A 24,887-nucleotide genomic window follows, 5' to 3' on the forward strand; every position below is an offset into this window, starting at 1 on the left:
CACCATGCATGCCATGGTCACGATTAGGATTGGGACACCCCACTTTATCTGTTGTTAAAGCAACTTTGACATCAATTTCATTATAGTTAAAGCAACAAAAAGCTCAGCTTCTGTGCAAACTAATTCACAGCATGTGTTTCAGGGCCCAAAGCAAAATATGTGAGGAGAGACAAAATCATTTTGATGGCAACTGAATGTTCTCAGAAGTTCTCCCCTCCTTCCAAAACTCTCACCAGGTTATCTTTGAAGTGATTTTTTTGGGTGGGGGCAATTTCCAACCTCAGGTGAATCAACAGAGTAGATACATGACTATGTAATTTGAATATAAACAACCCTGTTAATTCAAAATAACTTTGGTAAGTCTAGCAAAATGTCTCAAGGAGGTTCTGCACATCCCTACTTAATTTATATCGAGGGCTCCAGACGACGGTTGCTGCTTAATTTTCTTTGAATTCCTATTCTCAGAGAAGTATGCAAACATTTCTGGGATAATTGGATTGCAAAGAAAAGCTACTATTAAATTATTTGTAGACTAAAAACATATTTTTCTTTAAAAGGCCTCTAAATATTAAGCTCTAATTGGAATGGCGAAATGATGACAGTGGAAATTTCCAGTGGCGGGCAAGCCAAATATAGGAAGAATAATCGGGAGTAGTGGCGTTTGGTTTGTTCTTTTGAAAGAGCCTCACTGCTTTCATTGAGAATTCCAAATGTGTAACAAAAAAAAGTGTGACCCAACCTGGTGAGGGGAGCTTCCTTATCAAAAGGCCTTCTCAATGCTGCTGCCTTTCATCCATCAGGCATTAAAAAAAGAGAACCAGCTAGAATGTCTGCAGTTATGAAAACTTCAGTGTGTCCAAATGCAATAGGAGACAGTGCATGAAGCAGTGTATATGCGTGCTTTTATCCTTTTATCTTTGTATCTATCTATTGAAGATAAAGAACGATAATAAAAGAGAGAAAAGGTCATGAAGTCACCCATAAACAACAGACAGGGCAGACACACCATTCACCTGGTCACAGTCTTTCTCGCTATGATGACATGCATCTTAAATAAATAAAAATTCTAAATTTGCATCTACACAAAACAAACAAAACCCCTCACTTTTGCATCCAGATTTTCATTTTTTGTGGTTCCACGAAATCTATGGAGACAGCCAGCTCTCTGGCATTATAGTAATGGGGCTGTCCATGAAGAACACTGGATGAAAGGCCATCAGAATTGTAACAAAGGAAGATTGAGCATTGGCTGAGATGGGGCAGAGTGTGACGAACAGAGAAGAGGAAGGATTCAAAAGGCCTTTGGAAGACTGACACAGTTTTATTGATGGTCCTCATGCAGCCATTTGTTTATCCTATTTCCTTTCTTCCCCTCTTCCTTCTCTCTCTTCCTAATGGCATGGACGTTTGGATTTCAAAATACACTCTCTAATTGGCCCCATTAACCATAATCAGTGGAACATTTAATTGCCTCTCCTACAGCTCATCATCTCGTTGGAATTGCTCTCTACTTAATCTTCATCAAATCCCTGCAGAAAGTGTCCAGATACGGCACTTCACATTTCTGTTTATGACAGAGGAATATTTTCCCATGGCAGCTTGTGTTGAAACATGACGCATGCTGAGAATGTTGAGCGCTCAGCCCCAGCCATTGCAGATAAGCTCCTCAGCGATTGACTGGCAGTGCCATTCCATTGCAAGATACTCAGCCATGGAATCTAAGGAAATGAATTTGCTGTGTGTGTGTGTGTGTGTGTGTGTGTGTGTGTGTGTTGTTATTATCACTGCTTATTCCAGTAGTTCTTAAAATGCTCTCATTTGGCAACTCATCTTGCTTCCTTTACAGAAGTTCCCCAGATTTCAGACTGAAATGAATAATTGTGCAAAGGAGCATTATGCTTTCCACTAGACCTCTCTCTGTGTGCATGTCTAACTGTGAAGAGAAAGAAAGGAAAGGTGTTGTTACAGGGATTAATAATGCATCGCAGAAGAATCCCTTGGTGAAATTAAAGATGAAAGAGGCAGCATTAAAATACAATGAAACACACAAGCATGGGAGTTCCAAATTAAAACTCGCCATTGTACTCAAGTTCTCAAACCCAAGTGCTTCACTATCACTTCCTGCCAAGGCTCACAACAATATGTTTTACAGAGCCAATACTGCTGCCACATGTAACCTTGACTCTGCAGCCAGTGGCTTAAGTGTTTGACACAAACAGGGCCGTCTTACCCATAAGCGCTAGGGGTGCGGGGCACCCGGCTGCCGGGCTCTCAGGGGCCCCAGGCTAAGAGTCCGAGGCCCGAGAGGTGAGTCTGGGGAAGAGCCCGTCCGTCGGTCGGAGCACGAGTTCGGGGGTGACCAAGCCAGTGAGACGCTGAGGCGGCCAGCTGGCTCCACCCTCCTGTGTGCCTGGGACTGGGCAATCAGGGGGGTGCCAGGCAGATCTTTGCACCCCGGCGCCGCATATGCTTAAAACAGCCCTGGATACAAAATAGCTAAAAGAGTTGTGTGGCATTTGCCCACTCATTATGGAGATGTCATACTGGGGGAGAGAGAGAAAGGGTTAATAGGCTGACCAATAAGAAAGCCCAGGGGCGGAGCCTAAGTGTGTTTAAGGCTTAACACAGGGGTTTTTGGCAGTTAGTTCGGTTGGTTTCTTGTGGGAGGGAGGCATAGGAGTCAGAGTGAGTTAGAGACAGAGGGGAGACAGAGAGAGTGAATCGGATTACAGTGTTTCAAAGTATTTAAAACTTGTTTGCGTTCACAATAGACTGGAATCTTTGTTAATACGTTACAACCTGACTGAGTCTGAATATATTACCAGGGAAACCTGGTTGGTGGCAGTGGAAGAGATAAGCCGTGGTGGTGCAGGGTCAATAGTCCGTGGAATGACCAGGGGCCCTGTGTGAACGCCACAAGTTGTGAACCAAAAATAGACTGTGGTTCTAGAAAACGCCAATGCCGCAGATGAAGTTTCTCTACTCTTTGGGCATATTGTAAATCCCATTGAACCTAGCAGGACTCCACAGTGCAAGTGAACATGCATAGGACTGGCCTGTATTCATTGGTACAAAATTGGTATTTTGTTTCAATCCTTTCTTGCTGTCATAGGATTATTCTATTACACATTTTCATTACGGAAGCGAATCCTTTAATGCTGTTTGTGTTTTAACTGTGGACGTCTCTATTTTATTGTTTGTGGTGTTGGTTTTTATACTTGTAAACCACTAAGAAGCCTACTTTGGCATGAAGCAGTAAATGGTAAGTATAATAATCAACTGTTTTCTAAAAGGATGTGCCTATAGCAGAGGAGTCATCAGAGTGCCTCGATCACAGGTGCAAACTGTGGTTCAGCTCACCACACTGACATGCAAGTCACTCCCCTCCCTGCCACACCCATTATGGAGGCTGCCTGTCAGGGACTGGGCAGAGGAGGAGTGGTGGAGACCGCCTACCTATCCTGACCCTTCCAGGGAGCAGGAAGAGGAAGACAGTATAGATTTACAATAGGGGGTTGAGGGAGGTCGCAGCTCAGAGCAAGAGGAGGACAAAAGTTTGGAAATCGTGGGAGAGCCAGAGCAGCAGCTGGCTGACACGTTGTCATTAGAAAGCATTCCAGATCCTCCATCTCCCAGAACCCAGCGAGCCTTAAAAGTAGGAGAACAAAGAGCTCAAAAACAGAGGGCACTTAGTGGCACCCATACAATGATGACAAATGAGGAAGTGGGAGAGATGGGGGGATTGGAGATTCACTCAGGACAACACCATTATCCAAGAGGCTGTGTTCTATAGCCTCTCTCTGTAAGGATTAAAACAAAAAAGGACTGTAAGAATTTTTTTCTTGTCTTTATAATTGCCTGGGCAACCAGCCGGGAGCCACTGACAGTATCCTGACACTGCCTTTTTGCTACAGGCACAAATAAAGCCCAAAGTGATGAAAAGATTAAATGACATAATTAAACCACACCTTCCAGCCTGGATTGGGCTGCTGAGTTGGATAGGATCTCACACATAAGGTGGCATTGCACAACATTTTGCACCAGTAAGGTAAAAGGTAAAGGTAAAGGACCCCTGGACAGTTAAGTCATCTAAGATGACTATGGGATTGTGGCGCTCATCTCGCTTCAGACCGAGGGAGCTGGCGTTTGTCCACAGACAGCTTTCCGGGTCACGTGGCCAGCATGACATAATAATAATAATAATAATAATAATAATAATAATAATAATAATTTATTTATTATTTATACCCCGCCCATCTGGCTGGGTTTCCACAGCCACTCTGGGCAGCTTCCAACAAAATATTAAAATACAGTAGTCCATCAAACATTAAAAGCTCCCCCAAACAGGGCTGCCTTCAGATGTCTTCTAAAAGTCTGGTAGTTGTTGTTCTCTTTGACATCTGGTGGGAGGGCGTTCCACAAGGCGGGTGCCACTACCAAGAAGGCCCTCTGCCTGGTTCCCTGTAACTTGGCTTCTCGCAGTGAGGGAACCGCCAGAGAAGGCCCTCGGCGCTAGACCTTCTGGCACAACAGGACAGAAACCAGAGTGCACATAAACACCATTTACCTTCCCACCGAAGCGGGACCTATTTATCTACTTGCACTGGCATGCTTTTGAACTGCTAGGTTGGTAGGAGTTGGGACAGAGCAACAGAAGCTCACCCCGTAGCGTGGATTCGAACTGCTGACCTTCTGATCAGCAAGCCCAAGAGGCTCAGTGGTTCAGACCACAACACCACATGCATGCATCACTCTTCCTTTGGGGAGCAGCTGAAATGATGACTCCTGCAGCTGCCATGTTGTAAACCAAGATGCGAGAGTCCTTTAAAACCTAAGCAGTGTCTTTTGTCTCCCAATACTTCTTTTCGATGAATTCCACAGAGCCACACAAAGTTCCATCCTGACGATAGAGCATGTCTTTATTTTTTGCCACCTTGTGTGGTGATTCCTTCCCTCGACCATTCATTTGGTCCTTAGCTTTTTTGAAAGCCTATCTCTAACCCAGATTAAACATAACTACACATAACTCTTGACAGTCTCACCTCTCCCACCGCAGTGGTTCCATTTCCTTTCCTTTTGTAAGCTGTCCTCCGCAGACATGTATTAGCATCACATCATTTCGTTCTAACGCTGCAACACAGTCACTCGAGATCTGCACTGACAGTGCAGCATTTGCTTGATGTAGTCGCTTGACTCAGCAGGCCTCCATAGATGCGTTGTTGCAAGCCAAGGACAAGCTCCCCGCGAAGATTTCCTTTGTGCGATTAGTCAATGCTGCTGGGTCCTATATCCAGCAACCATTTCAATGCAGGTCATTAATCAACATTGCAACAATTCACAGAAGCTTCAGATGGGATAATGGCCATGTCGAGAGTGGCTGAAATAGATGTGCTGTAGAGCTGCTGTGGGTTTCTCTCCAGCCATGCATCATGGTTGCAATCTATTTTTGTGACCCTATATCCATACCCCAATTGTCTCCATTTGCATTGTACATAATGAGCAAGGTAGCTCTTCAAGGGCTCTGTACTCACATTCCCTTGAATATGAGTCAAAGTATCAACAAATTTCAAGAACTTAGTAGCCAAATCAGGAATAGCATTCTGTGCAAGTTTGGGGGTGGACAGCCGATGGCAACGTATCTCTACTACTTGACCAACCTGAATTAATGAAGGACATTCATGCTAGGCTAGCAAGACTCAATGTGCTACCATCAGGGGAGATTCCAGAAAATACCACTCAAAGAGAGACTATGCCCCCTGTGGACAGAATCATATAGAATCAGTCGTGTGTGTTCTTTTGCATTGCCCCTTGTATCAGACAATTTGATCTAAGTCCATCAATCAGTTGGTTGTTAGCAGGGAGTGGCAGTCAGATGACTTTAAGGTAGCCTTCCTAACATTTACTTACAATGGAGATAATAGCCAGGTTTCTGCAACATGCAATAAGGATTTGTGAATGTGTTGCAACAACATTTAAATTGTTAGATGCAGATTTTGCTGTGTGATTTTATGGTGCTGAACCTTTTGGAATTTTGTCTACATGCCAATAAAGGTTTGAGACTGGGGAAAATAGTCTCTGCATGACCACAGATCCCCTGCCCAGATACCAGGGTACCCAAGCACACAGAGAGTCTTTGCAGATCATCCCCTCACACACCGATGGTCAGGGACTAAGCTGTGAGTGCAGGGACACTCCAGGCAAGACATGCATCCATTTCCCTGCCTCCTGCCCAAGAATACAGCATTTGTGTGCTCAGGTAAATGCCTGAAAATGCTTTATATCTATCTTCCTCTCAGAACATGAGATCAAGATTACAGATCCGGTCCTGAAGCAGTCAGCACACAGCTGCCCAGAAAAGCAACCAGGCAACTAATTCAGACAAAGCTAGGAGTTTGGGATGACCTAGCTCCATGAAGGACCTCTGTCTGAAAGAGGAAAGCACAAATTACAGCAAAAATGGTAGTTATACCTAGAGTAATGACTCTCATATTGAATTCAGTTCAATAAATCAGTCGGAAGGTTCTGCAAACATCATAAACCTTGAAAGCCCAGCTCTGAGTGCTTTATGAAACACAACTGTCACCGAGATTGAATTTTTTCCCCCTGCCTTGTTATTCAATCCAAAAATCATGTATTATTACTTACAATATTTAGAAGATGATTTTGGAGACAGTAAGCTGGGGGGAGGAAATCAAAGAGGCATGGATGAAAGGATGGGGTTGGGGACCAAAAATAAATGTCTGTTCAAAGTAAGAAGTTGGGAGGGGAGTTCCTGTTCATAACATATGAAACATGCAATTTTCATGAGGGTCCTTGAGGGCAGCTGGCAATTCATACATATTACAAATTGGGGGTATTATGCCGCAACACAATTACAGAGGAATGATTTAATAAAGGATCCCATTACAGGCAGAAAAGGAGGAGAAGGCAGAGCAGGGAGCTAACAGAGCAACAATGCAACCTCAAGACGCCTGCAGCTTTTCAGCCAAAATTGTGCATAATGGGGCTTCTTCTCAGTACACCGAAAGAGCAAAATCCACGAACAGCCGATGACTTAGGCAACTCAAAAAGGTATTTTACCCAGCATGCCTAAAGGAGCGGGGGGAGGCAGTGGCAAAGGAGCAAGAACCAAGCAGGAAATTGGAAACCGATCTGTTAGCATTTACACATGCATCTATTACATTGGTTGACATAGGAAGGGGCCATGTTTGTTGTAGAAAGGGGTTGTGAGCTGAAAATAAAAACATATCTCTCTCTCTCTCTTTATTGCTGCTGGATCCAGCATCCTCTTCTCACCATTGTCAGCCAGGTACTAGTAGAAAACCTGCAAGCAGAAATGGAGTGCAATACAGTGGTACCTCAGGTTAAGTACTTAATTCGTTCCGGAGGTCTATACTTAACCTGAAACTGTTCTTAACCTGAAGCACCACTTTAGCTAATGGAGCCTCCTGCTGCTGCCGTGCCACCGGAGCACGATTTCTGTTCTCACCCTGAAGCAAAGTTCTTAACCTGAAGCACTATTTCTGGGTTAGCGGAGTCTGTAACCTGAAGCGTATGTAACCTGAGGTACCACTGTAGGCAGACCTGTACAAGGAAGTTTTTTTTTAATGTTTAATGTTTTACTATGTTTTTATACACATTGGAAGCTGCCTAATAACAATAGCAATAGCAATAGTTGTTGAATAGGACGTCTCATTTTCACCGGAGAAATATTGGAAGTTACGGGATACAGCAATTCAGCATGTTTTGGTGGGAAACGAAAAGCCTTTCTTTAGTGGTAACTGTAAAAAATAATCACCTAAGCACAAAGTATCAAAAATGTGTTCCATTCTATACACTAGTATACAAATATAAGCTATATGAATACTTGCATTTTTATAACATAATTTTATTAAGACACTGATTGAGTTTCATCCTGAGACATTGTTGTTTGGTTTGTCATGCTGTACCATAAAACACAGCAGCGATTTTACCAGGGATAGCTCTTCCAAGTAGGCCCCTAGGCAAAGCACAAGAGAAACATCTTCATGGGTTTCCCTAGCGGGCTGGTTTGAAGGGCTGCCCCAGGAAAAGTCATAATTTTGAATTGCTTAGGGAATCAACTGAACTGTTTCCTGACTGACTGAATATGTGTGTTTTGGAACAGCTCAGCTCATTGCCAAGCCAACATAAGCCAACAATGTAGAGCAGAGTTGCGGGCTGTTTGTATCTTAGATGGCCTTAAGAGAACTTTAGACACATTCATAGAGAATAAAGCCACAATCACACCAAATATTTAAAGCAATATGATACCACTTTGAACATGGTGTACAACTCACGCATGTGTAACAGAAGACAGGGTAGCCGTAGGTCAAGCATGGCCAAACTTGGCCCTCCAGCTGTTTTGGGACTACAATTCCCATCATCTCTGACCACTGGTCCTGTTAGCTAGGGATGATGGGAGTTGTAGTCCCAAAACAGCTGGAAGGCCAAGTTTGGCCATGCCTGCAGTAGGTGAACCAAAGTGTTCCTGCAGAGGTGGCTTGTCCACTTCAGCAAAGGCAAACATTTTTGTGTAAGGTCACATCCACACAGTACATTTAATACACTTTAATATTGCTTTAACTGTCATGTCATCCCCAGAGAATCCTAGGAACAGCAAACCTTCCAACAAGAGGCTGGAAACCAGGATGCGCATCTTCCAGGATGTACACCTGTGCAAGTCATGTGACCCATGCAAGAGAACAGCCCCTCAAAATGGGATGTCCCAGTCTAATCAGGACAGTTGGGGTCAGTGGCGTAGCGTCAGTTGCTGGTGCCCGGGACCACTCAAAGGGGAGGTGGGAGGGAGGGAAACAGGTGGAGTATGCATGCACATTCAACGCAGTTTCCCTCTGCACAGCCACAGTGATAAGGAAAAGAGAGTTGCTCTGTTGTTTGGAGAGGTCACTTCCTGGTTCACATGGAGAAGCCGTTTTCAATGGAGCCCAGCAACAGAAGCTGTATTGAGGCAGCACCAGGTGTTGAAATTTTGCACCCCCTAACAATTTTGCACCTGGGGCAACTGCCCCTGTGGATATCCACACACTACGCCACCGTGTATGGAATTGTAGTTAAGACTGCTGAGAGCTGTTAGGACAGTGGTTCTCAACCTGTGGGTCCTCAGATGTTGTTGGACTACAACTCTCATCATCCATGAGCTCTGGCCTTGCTAACTAGGGGTGATGGGAGTTGTAGTTCAACATCTAGGGACCCACAGGTTGAGAAAGGCTGTGTTAGGAGATCCTTCCCAGAGCTACAATTCCCAGCATCCTTAACAAACCACCATTCCCATGATTCTTTGTGGGAAACCATGATTGTTAAAGTGCTTTAATAAATATTGCTTTGAATGTGCCGTATGGATGTGACCTAGGTTTGATATCAGAACTAAGTTTTGCTAAGCTGCATTATTTCAAACTGCATTTGGGAAGGGAGTGTTTAAATGCTCTCCCTCCCTGCTTCACAGGCAGAGAACAAATATGGCAAGGAAAGGGATCGCTTAGGGCCTTTTCCTTTACATGCTAGCCTAGCATGCTTAAGAGATGGTTTGTGTGAAGGAGCCCTCAAATATTTTATCCCCAGACAGCAGCCTGATATGGTACAGCCTATCACTGAATTGCAACACTAAGGATGCAGTCTTATACATATTTACCTGGGAGCAACCCCATTAATGGGGCTTCCTTCTGACTAGACATGAGTAGGATTGCACTGTCAATCAATTAAACCTCATGAAAGTTATAACAGCATCTACTTAATCATTCCCAAATGGATAAAAGCTTTGAGGCTAAGCATCCTTTTCATCCATACAAAACTTGCCCATTCGACTAGACTCAGAAATGATCAGAGGACACAAAGCTAAAGGAAGTTTAGGGTGGCTACTCAGTTCCAGACTTTTCATGACAGCAGCAGCAGCCTCGACGTCTAGTTGCATTGACTTTTAATACTTACATATTCTACTTGGTTTGCAAAAATGGATTAGAGAACTATAACCGCAAGCACTTTGATAACTTGCTTAGCTCAGAGAAATGGATTGAAGTACGGCTCTGAATACTTCAGTGTGCGCTACTCCACTTTACTTATTCAAAATAATAAGTCTAAACTTGGATTGCCGTATCAACATTTCAGAACATGAGTGACTGTGTTTTCAAAATCTGGGGTGGGGGTTTGTGAAGGAATATATCTTTTAAAAAAATAATTAAGCACATAATATCTATCTTGTAAATGTTGTATGGCCTCAGAGGCAATATCAACAACAACCACCACCACAACAATAATTTAATATTAAATTCAATTCAGTCCACATTTGAAGCTGGAACTATGAAATTTGCACTTTCTAAAACAATACGAGAATTGAAACGCAGGCATTCTTCAAAATTTGCACTTAATCTGAATTTTGAAGTGCAGTTCTCCAACCATCCAGTGTTTACCAAAACGCATAAAAGTGTGCATTAAAATTAAATATAATATAATATCATGCCTGGTTTTGCTTGCAAAAATGTGTACATTAGTCAAAACTGCTTACAAATGTATGAGAAATTCACGCTTAAATGTTGATGAATTTTCACAAGGGTTTTTAAAAAAATTAAATTAGCCAATTGCTGCAGAAATGTAGAGAACTGGACTTGGTTGAAGACTGGGAAAATGAGAAAGGGGGGAAACTGAGGCTGACAGATGCTTCCATCCCCAGCTTTCCTTTGACATCTTGTTGGCAACTGTGATAACAAGGCACTGGACTGGTTGGGCCACCAGGCTGATCCAGCAGGTTCCTCTTTCTTTCTTTCATTCCTGTCTAATGTTTCATGCCTTGCATTTCCACAAGTGGTAAGGAGCCCCAGGGTAAGCTTTGCTGTCAAGTTTCCAAGCAAGGACAAAAGGAGTATTAAGGATTTACACTGGATTAAAAAAAAAAAACAAACCCAGACAGAACGATCTGTTCGTTTACAAAATATCCAAAGCGGGCAGAAGCAAACCCTGCTCTGTTGAGGCATGTTTATGCAGATACATTCCCCCAATGCAGCAGCGCCCCGTTGCAGCCTCCTACGAATCATTTTCTCGCCAGCCGGCAACACTTTTCTAGCTGGTTTTAAAATAGGGAGGAGGTTTTCTTCCCCTTCCCCAATTTAAACAGCAACCAAGATCTCCTGATCTCCTGGCGCAACACAGGTTTTCCTCCCCCCACTGTCACCTGCCAACTTTGACATGTACCTGTGACCTGATTTCCTGGTTAGTCCATACCTTCCCATAAATTAGCATTCACTCCTTATGGCTGAGCCAATCTGAAGGTTCGGGAAGATTTTGAAGCGTGCTCTGGCATTGCAAAACCAATGTGGATATTCAACAGTGTTGCCGACACACCCAAGTGAAATCGCTCTCCTTGCAAGTTGAGAAAAGATGAGGCAAGCAAGCTTGGAACACGACAGAGTGTCTGCTGAGAAAATGAGTAATAGTCACACTGAATGGTACCCCAAAAATGTGGGGCTCTCCAGGGCAATTTTTTTTAAAAAAAAGATGGTTTGGAAAGCCTTCTGTTGCTGGTAATGTTTTACAAGTCTATATTCTTGTGATGTGGCCTGATTGTCATAGTTTTAAACCTTCTTACCAATATATTATTGTTGTTCTTCTATTTTTTAAAAAGCAGGCTTCTTAGAGTGATAGAAATTCATTAAACTGCTCCTGTTTATGCCCTTTGGCCTCTCCAGTTCCATGCCAATAAGAATGTGAAGTTTATCTGTATTTTGAGTGAAAACAGAGGTCAAAGATTAAACAAAATCCATTCAACCAGATTTTACACTGGGATTTTTTTTCTTCAAAGCAAAAATAATTTTAATAATGTCAGCGTTCTAATAATTTGTGATGAATCAGCAGGTGGTATATGCATGCATGGGTTTGTGGGGAAGTCTTGGGGAAACCCTGAAATGATTTTTGTCCTGTTCTCTTCTGCTAAAAAGTGAGATTATTTGAAAATAGTTAACAGTTATCACATTGCAAAAATATGACATCTTCCCCCCTGTTATTGGTATTCCTTGCCCACTCCATATGTCTTCTTGAAATAATACTGAGAACCAGGGCACTACCATTACATAATTCTATCCAATTTTCTTCTTTATTTTCAATATAGCAAAGGCATTGCAAGGTGACTCTCCCCTGAAGGTTTCAGCTGGCAAACTGTTCTTCTGAATACGCCCTGATTTGGGAAGATCTGGAAACTCATTGGAAGTAAAAGTCTCAGATTTGGGGCAGTAAAGAAATACTACCATACTAAATGAGACACTATTTTAAAGAAAGCCCACCATACAAAAGGTCAGAGTAGGGAATCTTGGAGTTCCCTAATGAAAGACCAGCTTACTCTTGAGATATATCTGCTGGTGGCCTGTTCTATAGGAATCTGTGCACGAGAAGGGCTTAAGAGCCAGTGTGGTGTAGTGGTTAAGAGTGGCAGATTCGTAATCTGGTGAACCGGGTTCGCGTCTCCGCTCCTCTGCATGCAGCTGCTGGGTGACCTTGGGCTAGTCACACTTCTCTGAAGTCTCTCAGCCCCACTCACCTCACAGAGTGTTTGTTGTGGGGGAGGAAGGGAAAGGAGAATGTTAGCCGCTTTGAGACTCCTTTGGGTAGTGATAAAGTGGGATATCAAATCCAAACTCTTCTTCTCTTCTTAAGTGGATGCCATGTTTGTTAGTTATTAACACAGGGCTATGCTACTGCAGTCCAGTGGGAAGAGGGCTGAAACGTTGGCCTGGATCTGGAGTTGGTGTGAGTTCCTGCAACTTCTGGAGGTGGGGGGGGGGAAGGTTCTGATATGTTTCTGAGCAATCAAATTATGTGGGAGACAAGGTGGATAACAGGGCGCTGAAATGAAGTTACACCCCTTTCTCCTTACATCTATTGTCTTTCTTTTGACGTGGCTTTCTTCACAGTATCCTCTCTCCTGGGAGAAATGAAAAAAAATGAATATATTTCAGTTTGTTTTTGCTTGTAGCTGTTTAGTAAAACGTGCTATGTGATCTCCATTTCGATTATCAATCAACGTGGGAAGTATAACCTGCACATGTGAGATGTGGGTGTAGAAAGTAAAGAAGGCAGGAGTGCTAATGCGTCTTGGGAACAGAATTGGATTAATGATCGGCAGGACTGGTGGCCACAGAAAACGAGAGACAAGCAACATCTCAATTCAGCTTTTGCCACAGATGTCGTGGCAAGATCCTGCAATAACATTTTCAGGTAATAAGAAGATTAATTTATAATTCGGGAATACATTCCAATGCAAATCATTTCACTGTCTGCTCTTCCTCCATGCAACGAGAAAACAATTATGGAAAAATTTGCAGAAGACCTCACGTCTGAATGAAGCACAGGAGGCATCTAAACTAGGGTTACCAGACATCCCCAGTTCCTGGGGGCAGTCCCCGGATTTACAAATCTGTCCCCGGACAAATTCCATCCCTGGAATGTCCCCAGATTTGCAAATCTGTCCCCGGGAAATGTGGCAGCAGCAGCAGCCTCAGCAGCCTGGATCCAGCCTGGTAGCGCAGTTGGCTCTGACTGGCTTCAGGAGCTGCTCACTGCCACTGCCAAAGGGGAACCAGGGGTGTCTGACGGTACAGATCTCCTGCCCCCTCTCCCCTTTGTTTTGACAGATCAGGGGAGCCTTGGGAGTCACGGGCAGGCACTGCCCAGGAGGGGCGCAAGGTGTGTGGTTTCTCTGCCAGGCAAGGTGCAAAGCCCTTCTTTTGCACCCTGTGAAACATAAATGCACAGAGTTTTTTTTTAAAAAAACTGGGCAACAGCCACCCACCCATGACTCTCAAGCCTCCACCGATCAGTCAAAATGAGGAAGGGGGCAGGAGATCAGGGGAGGCTCGGGAGTCACGGGTGGGCAGCTGCTGCCCAGTTTTTTAAAAAAACTGTGCATTTATGTTTCACAGGGTGTGAAAGAAGGGCTTTGCACCTTTATACAATATGCATGTGTGCCTGGGCCCAGGGTCTTTTGCCTCACCATCCCTACTACTGACTCCCTGTTGCTACTCAGCTTAAAAAAAAAAGTGCCCCCAGATTCATTGAAAAAAATCTGGTAACCATAATCTAAGCAGAAAGTGAGCAGCCGTTTTTCAAGGATGCTGTAGTTGCTTCCTGCGCTGCAGATCCTGCATTGAGCAGCGGCTGGACACAATGAACTCCAACTCTTAGATTCTATTCAACGTGCAGCATCTCACCAGTAAGACTCCTGCATCTGGAAATGTGCTAAACCTTCAAAGCACGCCACTATTTATTTATTTATCTATTTGTGAATTAAACTCGTGCTCCCCACCCCGTACTTCCAATTCGCCACGAAGATAAGACAAGCCTGTGGATCAAACCAGTAACCCATCTAGTCCAGCATCCCTGTTCTCACAGCAGCCAGCCGGATGCCCAAGGACCCCACAAGCAGGACATGAGTATGACAGCACTCTGTCCACCTGCAATTCCCAGAAAGTAGTATTGAGAGGCCGTCGGACAGTGGTGGTAGAACACGATTTCTTGTTTCTGTAAAGGATGTGCTTAGCTTTGACACTGGCATCTTTAAATCCAGATCCAAAGAATGTACTTACTTTCACCTTGCAATGGTAGCCTTGGAGAGCAAGGGGTACCCATTTGACGATTCAGTGTGATCCAAGGCATAGTGGGGCACTTGCAGACATAACCAGCACCTTAGAAACCCTGCCACAGAAGCCATTATTATTATTATTATTATTATTATTATTATTATTATTATTATTATTAATTACCCCACCCTCCCGGCTGGGTTTTCCCAGCCACTATGGGCGGCTTCCAGGAAAATATAAAAACAATAAAACACCAAGCATTAAAAACTTTCTGAAACAGGGCTGCCTTCAGATGTCTTCTAAACGCTGTGTACTTCTTTATCTCCTTGAAATCTGAAGGGAGGGTGTTCCACGCCCGAGAAGGCCCTCTGCCTGGTTCCCTGGAACTTCGCTTCTCACAGTGAGGAACTAGCAGAAAACCCTCGGAGGAGGACCTCAGTGTCCAGACTGAATGATGGGGGTTGTGAGACTCTTTCAGGTATACTGGGCTAAGACCTTTTAAGGCTTTAAAGGTCAGCACCAACACTTTGAATTCTGCTTGGAAACATACCGGTAGCCAGTGAAGATCCTTTAGGACTGGTGTTATATGGTCTGGGAGGCCACTCTCGGTCACCAGTCTAGCTGCAACGTTCTGGATTAGTTGTAGTTTCTGGGTAACCTTCAAAGGTAGCCCCACATAGAGTACATTGCAGTAATCCAAGCGAGTGATAACCAGAACATGCACCACTCTGGCAAGACAGTCTGCAGGCAGGTAGGGTCTCAGCCTGCGTACCGGATGGAGCTGGTAGATTTAACTGACCCGGGAGACCAGGGTTCAAATCCCGGCTCACCCATGAAGTTCTCTTGGACCAGTGACTGTCTCCCAACCTAACTGACCTCACAGGAAGGTGGCATTCAGCTAAGTTTTACACAACATAGACAGTGGAAATTAATGAACATGACAAGGTTAGATGCATTCATTCCAATGGGTGAGTAAAATTCAGCTGAATGCCATGCAGGGATTTGGGGGAGACTAAAATAGTGAGTGGCAGAGAACATAGATGGTGCCTTGAGTCTCTTAGGGGAAAGGTGGGAAATAATTGTAATAAATAAATAAATAAAACATATAACACCAACTGCAAGTAGGTGTGTTTGTGGATACTGAATCCTAAGGGGAAAGCAAACAACCAATCCTCAGGTGTACATTAAATCTTATTTCACTTTTCCATTTATAAGGCCTGAGATTCTTTTACAGCCCCTTAGGATTTGACTAATCTTTTCCCTCCTCAAAACCACCCCCCAAACTATTACAGTGGTACCTCGGGTTACATACGCTTCAGGTTACAGACTCTGCTAACCCAGAAATAATACCTCGGGTTAAGAACTTTGCTTCAGGATGAGAACAGAAATCGTGCTCCGGCAGCGCGGCGGCAGCAGGAGGCCCCATTAGCCAAAGTGGTGCTTCAGGTTAAGAACAGTTTCAGGTTAAGAACGGACCTCCGGAATGAATTAAGTACTTAACCCGAGGTACCACTGTACAGCTATAAAGCCTGAGTCTACCTGACAGCAGTTCACTTTGTATATTAAGAGCGGCTGTGAAGACAAACCTATCACTACAACAGTGACTAAGGCTGGGAAAGACCCTGGCAATGTCACCCTATGCACGTCTGCTCTAAAACAAGCCCTCTTCAGCGCAATAGGATTTACTCTAAGGTAAATGTATATAGGATTGCAGTCTTGAAAGGGACACCTATTTGCCTACTCAAAAGTAGCCCCATTAGCATTCAAAGGATTGTATGCAACTATAGCTAGTCAAGTCCATTAATGTCAACCTGAGTTAGTAATGTCCATTCATTCTTAGAATTGTAGAGTTGGAAGGGAGCGTGAGGGTCATCTAGTCCAACCCCCTGCAACGCTGGACAATTTTGCCCAACGTGGGGCTTGAACCCACGACCCTGAAATTAAGAGTCTCATGTGGTACTGGCTGAGCTATCCCACGAATAATTGGCTACAACCCAATAGAGCTTTCTCCCAAAGAAATGGGCACAGGATAGCCACTAACTTGAAACAATCTTCCATTGAAGTGAATGGGGAACTTGGGCACATGCTGGATCTCTCTTTATTCCAATTCCATGCTTAGGGTTAGGTATTAGCTGGATAGTGGCAGGCTGGGCAAGTCACCGCATGGGCCTGTTTTATATACTCCTCCTCACTCCTTTGTGATCTAAACAGAACAAGCAGATAGCAGGCAGAATGTGTCCTTCTATTGTCGTCAGATGTTCTTTCTAGGGTTACAAGAGCGCTGCTTTTAATTAGCAGCTCGTGGGTGCCGCATCTTGGGAAGGCGGCTGCAGTTGGGAAGCCAAGTAAACAGTCGCTCAGTGGGATGGGAGGAGAACGAGGGCCGCACAGGAGCCAAAATCTAAGGGCTAAGCAGCCCATTTGTACGCACCTTGAACCTCTCTAACACTGAAACACAGCCTGTTTATCTGGCAGCTCAGGGTGCCAGGGAAGAACCGACAGCACTTGTGTTCCGGAGTTAATTAAAACAGTAATCTAAACGAAGCAAGTGCCTGATGAGATGCCAGCAGTACATACAAAGGCATTCCATCCACTGAAAGCCACCAGAGAGAGAACAATTGACATATGGAACTAATTGCAAAATGAGGCCCCACACATGCCGAGGTCCTCAAAGGATTTGCTCCCATAGGGAAGCTTAATCTGTTTCAAAGGGAGGGAGAGGGTGATCCAAAGAAAGAGGTGTGAAGATCGCGGCCACAGGCAGTCCACCGACATGGGAATCGCCTCACCAAGATTCCTTTCACCTCTTCAAGGCTATTTCACAAAGCACATGGCGTAATGCACAGATCCCTTACAGGCCCAGCAGATGGGCACATGTTGATACCATTTTTTGTTGTTGTTGTGCAGTCAATGTACCTGGTGCAATATGGTCCCTGCCCCAAGAAGCTTACAACAGAAATACAGTGGCGAGCAAGCAGAGACAAACAAACAGGGAAGCGGCGATTAAGGACAGCGAAGGCTGGATGTGAGCAGATGCAACTTTGGTTCAGGTGAGGGCTGAAAGTTCAGGCCAAAGGATCAGCAGAAGTTGACAAGGCTTCCTACACAGCTCAGCATTACGTACTCTGACTGGCAGTGACTCTGTAGGTTTCAGATAGGAGTATTCCCCATCTCTGGAGATTCCATGGAGGGAACCTGGAGCTTTCAGCAAACAAAGCATGGGCATCCCCCACTAAGCTATGGCTGCCCAAGAAGACTCTCCGCAGAAGCGAATGAGGAAGCCAGCATGTGCTAGGGCTCAGTGCCACTGTTCCTTTCCTCAGAGAGATTTCCCCACAGTAACTGAGCGAATATATGTCAACCCTGCCACATTCAATGGGGCAAAACTGTGATCCCCAGTCTCCATTGTTTATCCTCAGAAAACTGTGGATACAACACAATTACCAGAAGTAAAGTGCAATGGGTACACCAACAGAATTCTGCAATGGCATGAGACGTACTAGGGCTATAACCTTTATTGTCCGGTTCTCACATTCTTATGATGAACTGGCACCAGGATGCTGTCTCTGCAGCAATTGGGGTTTACAACCCCCTAACCTCTGACACACTTTCTAGGAAGCCCCCAACACCTTTTCTCAGGGGGGCAATAAACGTCCTACTTCCTCCCAAGGATGCATTCATTTAAATTTAATGTACACATTTTGGCAAACGCACATAGGGAATTAGCTTTTCCTTTGCTGACTTAACAGCTGGTTGAGGGTTTGGATTTTTGTGTCAGGTGTTTCATAGAAAAAGATCCTCCATTCCCCAAATCTAAGCATCGATGATAAAGAGGCAGGAAAATCACAACGGCTGATAACCGAGCGTCTGCAAGTCGTGACAGTGCGCAGATCCATTATTTAGTAGGATACCGCGTAGGGGCGAGGGGGGCGGGGCGGAGGCTGGGGCTTCCCTTCTCAGCACAAGCGGCTCGCCACACGCCGCTGCCACCACTAGGCCCGCCAGCCCCTCACCTCCCTAGCCGGGCGCGCAAAGATCCAGGCGGGCAGCCGGGGGCTTCGCTGCTGCTGCTGCAGAAGGCGAGCAGACGGCGGGCGTCTGGCATCCCACCCTTGCCGCGCGGATGATTGACACTCCGGAGGATGGCTCGACTTTTCCACGCGCGGAGCCTAGCAGCCAATGAGCACGGCCAAGGGCGGGCCTTGGTATCCGGAGCAGCTGCTACTTTAGACTCGCCGGTGCTGCCGAAGGGAGACCAGAGCCGAGAAGGACCGGGCAGGGGAAAGGGCGCAGGAGGGAGAGCGGGCGCGCATGCCAGTCGGGACCCTTGGACGGCGGGTGCCCAGGAGGAGGAAGACCTGGCGCGACTCCTCGTCGTCCGCAGCGGCAGCCCCCATGGCGACCAGAGGACTTTAAACGAGTTCGGGGGCTTTGGCAGGATCTGGGCGATTCCGGGTACGCAGAGGGCGAGCACCGCAGACGGACGGATTTCTTTTTTTCTTTATTTTTTCCTCCCCAGCATCCGCCCCGTCGGGGCTAAGCTGCTTGGAAGGTCACGGCCGAGGCATCGCTTGGGGTCAAGGGGGGAAAGGGCAGCGCCACTGCCTCTGCCGCTCCGGAGCGGCACATTTTTGCAACTGGAAGCGAGAAGGCTGCCAAGCTTTCTCGGAGGAGTGAAGCGAGAGGCGGGGAAAGAAGCGCCGGAGACAAAGGGGAAGCAACTCTCCGAGCCCTGCACTCCCCGCCTGGCTGTTCCTTCTGCGATCGCTGTCCCGAGCAGCGCTGCCTTTGCGCACCGCCGCGGGGATCCGTAGGATCGAGCGCGCGGCTGGAGGCTGCGGGGTACCCCAGGCAGCGGGGTAGCTGCTGCGAGCCACCTCGGGGGGCCCGGGAGCGGCTCGTGCGCGCTCCGAGAGGCCTGCAGCGGCTGAAACAGGCAGGCAGGCGGGTGGGTGTGTTAGGGAAAAAAGAAGCGAGAGAAAGGGAGCGGCGTCTCTCCTCGACGAAGCAGAGGCGCGGAGGAGAAGCGACCTCGCCTGATCCCTTTCGGCGTGCGCGGCTGTCGTTTTGCTGCGCGGGTTGCTTGCGCGGACTCTTCTTTCTCACTCCTCTCTTCCCCTCTCTCTCTTTCCCTCCCCTCTCGCTCAGATCCGGCGATTCTTGCTCTCGCCTCGCCCTGTCATTGATGGGAAATCAACTGGATCGCATCACGCACCTGAATTACAGCGAGCTGCCGACCGGGGACCCCTCTGGCATCGAGAAGGACGAGCTGCGCGTCGGGGTGGCTTACTTCTTCTCGGATGAGGAAGAGGACCTGGACGAGCGAGGAGGGCAGCCGGACAAGTACAGCGTGAAAGGCTCCAGCAGCCCCGTCCAAGAGACCCCCACCCACCACCATCATCCCCACCACCATCACCACCACCACCCTCCGCAGCTGGTGCTGAGCGAGACCCAGTTCTCCGCCTTCCGCGGCCAGGAATGCATCTTCTCCAAGGTGAGCGGAGACCCCCAGGCTGGGGATTTGAGCGTCTACCCGGTGGCGGCCCTGCCTGCCTTGTGCAAGCCGGGCGACCTGCTGGAGCTGCTGTACCTGGGGCCGTCCGACCACCCTCCTCCTCCGCCACACTGGGCAGTCTATGTGGGCAGCGGGCAGATCATCCACTTGCACCAGGGCCAGATTCGCCAGGACAGCTTGTACGAGGCGGCCGCTGGCAACGTGGGCCGGGTGGTGAGTAGCTGGTACCGCTACCGCCCCCTGGTGGCGGAGCTGGTGGTGCAGAACGCCTGCGGCCACCTGGGCTTAAAGAGCCACGAGATCTGCTGGACGAACTCGGAGAGCTTCGCCGCCTGGTGCCGCTTCGGCAAACGGGAGTTCAAAGCCGGCGGCGAGCTCCAGCCGCCCTTGGGCTCCCAGCCCCGGGAGCAGCAGTACTATCTCAAGATCCACCTGGCCGACAACCAGGTGCATACGTTGCGCTTCCAGAGCCTCGAGGACCTAATCAGGGAGAAGCGCAGGATCGACGCCAGCGGCAAACTGAGAGTCATCAAAGAGCTGGCCATCGTGGATGGCAAAGAGTGAAAAGCCTGGGTGGGTGGGGGGTCACAGCAGGGAGAGGCCAGCTCTGGTCCGGCCGGCGTGCCCCACCCGGACTCGTCCCCCCGCCACGTGGGTGGCCGCCCTCTTTCTCTCTCGCTCTCCCTCGCCCCACTTTCCCTTTCCGTTCTGTTCCATCGAGGGGAAAAACCATGGCAACATTCCAAGCGAAACCAGCGCCGCTCCTCCGGCTCTCATTGGCCAGTGCTCGGTTCGCCTCCGACTAACACGATCACACTAGTGATATCTATCGAAGACAAGGATGCGGGCGGCGGAAAAGCGGGCGGGGGGTGGGAGGGAGGAGCGATGCAGTTATCAAAAGTATGCGGACAAAGTCACTCCTGGCTATCGATGTTGATCATAGCTCCCAGCGTGCTTAATAAAATTTCAAATTGATTTTTCTCCCCCTTTTTTAAAAAAAAGCGTTCATGACTTTAATCCATGAGAAGGGTGGCTGAGATTTTATATATATATACTTATTTTATTATTGATAAGCAAATGCTGGAGTCCTTGGTTATCTTAGCTGATTTCCTAGGGTTTGATGGTTGACTCAAGGTGTGTGTGTTTTTTTCCTCCAAGGTGATTTAACAGCGGTTCTGGGCATGGTGCGTTTACTCAGGAGTAAACCCCCACTGAGCTCACTGGGATTTGCTCTGAAGTGTGCATAGTCTCACTGAACACAGTGGGACTTACTTCTGAGTAAGCATATGCAAATATGCACTGTATGGCTGTCATCCTATGCTCAAATCATCTGTGACTAAGCCTGTGTTCGAACTCAGTGGGACTTGCTATTTAACCTTTGTTCTCTTTAACACCATCAACCACCCTATAGTTACTGGTGTTTTGTTTTTAAAGGGGGGGTGTGTAATTCTACCTTTCCTTTCCTGCTTTTAGTGGATGCTCATGGGTGAAGTAGAGATTCTAATTTGTGTTAATGACTGTGAGAGTACAGAGCCAAGTGGTGGTATTTACTCCAGTTTAATTAGTATGATCTTCAAGGGTGTCATTCTGTGTCAGATTATTGGACCAAGCAGGGAAGGAGAAAGGGTTGAGTTTTATGCTGAACGAACGCTGTAGTTCTTCCTTGGTGGCCAGCCATACAACCAGTGCTACAATTACAGGGAAGGAAGAGGAGCAGAAAGAAACTAGCTCAATGCCTTTACCTTTTTAGGTTCCACCCCATTCCACTTACTGGTTTGAAGAGGCTGTGGGAGGATGCTTTAATGAAGAATGAGGCTATTATTGTTTCTTTATTGCCCACAAGGAGCTCAAAGTGTGAGTGATTCTCTCCCTCCTCCATTAACCTCCACAACAACTCTGAGATTGGTTAGGCTGAGAGACAGTGACTGGCCCAAGGTCATCTAGTGAGTGAGGATTTGAACCCTGTTCTCCCAGATCCTAGCCCAGTGCTCTGACCAGTGCACCACACTGGCTCTCAATGGTCTACCTTCAGGGATGGAGACAAGGTGCCTCAGAATATCAGATGCTGGTAACTGTAAGTTGAGAGTGCGCTACTGTGGTCATATCCTGCTTGTTGACATCCCATATGCTTCTGACTGGCCATTGTAAGAACAGATTTCTGGCTTAGATGAGCTTTTGGCTCAATCCAGTGGGGCCATTTTTATGTTCTGAAACTACAGGTGGCCTTCAGGGAGTCTAAAGGGTTTTTATATTGAGGCCCTTGCATACCTTCTCCCTCTCCAACAGGGATAGCCAATGTCATGCTTTCCAGATGTGGTTAGGTTAGAACTCTTAGCAAGCTGGACCACTGGTCATGGCTGATGGGAGCCCAGCAACTACGGGATGGAAAGGGCCTGCAGGTAATCTAGTTTTAACCATCACCCACAATTTCAATAGAATCAAGGTTTACAGTGCAATCCTAGACATGTCTACTAGAAGGAAGCCCCAACGGGACTGTGCATAGGATTTGAGCCTTGGATTGGTACCCTAAAAGAGAGAGCCCATAATCAAGTGAGAAATGAAATAAAGCGGCATAGATTTGGGCAAAGGAACAAAGTTTCCACAGATGTTTAGAGTACACACTGTAGGGTGTTTGTGTGTGACTTTTTGAAACAATGATGCACCCAGAGCCTTAAACTGCAACTGGTTTTGTGATGACAGGATTCTGCATAAATGTTGATGCCTCCCTCTCACTGAAAGTGAGGGTGTTAAAATTCTTTTGGCAAGCCTATGTGCCCTTTCCTGTGACTAAGCCCCTTTGACCACAGTGGGGCCACTGAATCAGCATGCATAGGACTGCAATGCACGGTTGCAGTCCCTCTGCACAGTTAGTTACCTGTGCGAATAATCCTGCAGATCTGCTTCTGCAGTGTTCCCTGTACACTAATGCTGCCCTCTGCAATACTTAGCACTGACCTTTTTCTATTGAGTGTCAGGAGTTGGGCGCTGGTTACTTGCCTGCTTTTCTGGAGGCTAGATCCATTCTTGAAAGAAAAATATGTACTGTAGTACTTGATGCACATTGCTCCAAGTGGGAGAACTTCCACGATTTCTGCTGGTTAGTCCTCTGCCTTCTATGCTTAAGGGGTTTGTGGACCTCTGCAGCTTTGATCTCCTGCATATTACCCAGCCGTTGTACAACTACAGTACTAGCACTGTGTGTTGCTATATTCTTCTCTGCCTGCACAAGAATACTCTACAGGGAGGCAGAGGGAGGTGAGTACATTTCAGACAATAGCTGTTCATTATTTATAGTTCCACGTTGACAAAGCTGTAAATAGATTGGGGCTGAGTTTGCTCAAAAGTCAAACCCAGTGTATACAAACCTGATTTGGTTACATTTATAAAGCTGGGAAATGTATCCCAACACTAGAGGGAAAGCTTATTCATTTGTTTCCCTGTCAAATCCTTATTACGGTTTGTTTAGCATTACACTCTGGTGGGGACAAGGAAGCCGGGAACATAAAGATAATAAAATATTCTGCAAACCAGTGTCCCATACATTCCAATTGTATTCGGTACCAACCTGCATATTTTGTAGGGATAAAATCTATTGTGGATGATAGTATTTTATTTTATTTTATTTTTGAAGATAATAGTAATGCACACACACACACACACACACACACACACTCTCAAACAGAGCAGAGAAGAGAACATTGAAATTCCTGAATCCATTCACTCCCTCTTTTATGCAATACTGCTTGGGTTTTTTTGATACTGACAAGCATCCTAGGAAGTCTTATTTCAACACTGTATCATTGGTTGCCCAATGGCTAGCTTCCTGGACTGTTATAGAAGTGAACAGTGGATGTGCTGGGGAGGGGGGAGGTCAGCACTGAGCATCTGTGGGGAGAGGTTACAATTACTCTAATGCCGTCTGCGTAAGTGGTTTTCATATAGTCTGATGAAGTCGTTAAAAGAAAACTAAGAGTGGGAGTTTTTTAAAAGCTTTTGACCTCCGCACATCCCACGGAGTTAAATGGGGCAGAGCTGTTGATTCATACACGCGTGTGGCTTCATAACAGCAACACACAATTGACTTGCATGGGCGAATGAGCCATTGCAGATACGAAAATGTGTCGCTGTTTGAAAAACACAAATATTTTTCAATTTTGAGTGAGCAGAGATGCACCGGTTACTTAGCCGACATGTGAACTACATTTGGCAACGGAGTACATGAAAGGACTATCAAAGCACTGTGTTTGAGGTGATACTAATATCTTATTTTTGGCAATAGATCTGTATTTTATTTTGGCATTCTTTCTGCGACAGCTCCTCACACATGCCATTGTCACTGGATTCAGCCACCTTCTGCCTGAGTGTGCACATGTGAACCAGGCCTTGCTCCCTGATGAGTGTGCAAAAACTTGAAGACGGGAAAACTCTATCTCCTGCCCGCATTCATGTGTGACTGTCATCGACTGAGGTTGAGCCAGTTATGTCCTGGGATAACTGTTGTGTGCTTAAATAGCTTCAAAAGCTGAAGTATTCTGAGAAGTATTTCTGCATGTTACAGAGGATAGACGGATATCTGCTGGAATGCTGTGCTTCTTGCTGTCCTGAATCAAGCAGGATATTAGTCTAGATGGATGGCAAGCTTCACCATCAAACTCTGACAGCCACTGGGGGACAGCAATGATCTTATGATAAAGATCAGCAGAAGCCTTCCCATTCCATATCATTTTAGGAAGATAGGAAGGTGTCTCTTTTACTGAGCAGGATCCCTACTG

General features: G+C 46.2%; 1 protein-coding gene across 1 annotated transcript; it reads left to right on the forward strand.

Moving 5' to 3' along the window:
* The first annotated feature begins 18,833 nt into the window (after positions 1–18,833).
* Positions 18,834–23,645, forward strand: LRATD1 (LRAT domain containing 1). Its single transcript, XM_083607424.1, has 2 exons — positions 18,834–19,055; positions 19,749–23,645. The coding sequence occupies exon 2, from the start codon at positions 19,786–19,788 to the stop codon at positions 20,677–20,679; it is 894 nt and encodes a 297-aa protein (XP_083463550.1). The 5' UTR covers positions 18,834–19,055; positions 19,749–19,785; the 3' UTR covers positions 20,680–23,645.
* Positions 23,646–24,887: the final 1,242 nt, after the last annotated feature.

Source organism: Podarcis filfolensis (genome assembly GCF_964270895.1).
Source record: "Podarcis filfolensis genome assembly, chromosome: 3".
Taxonomy (NCBI): Eukaryota; Metazoa; Chordata; class Lepidosauria; order Squamata; family Lacertidae; genus Podarcis; species Podarcis filfolensis.

Excerpts from the sequence above, each read along its gene's own strand:
- LRATD1 (XM_083607424.1), top strand. The coding sequence starts at position 19,786 with ATGGGAAATCAACTGGATCGCATCACGCACCTGAATTACAGCGAGCTG.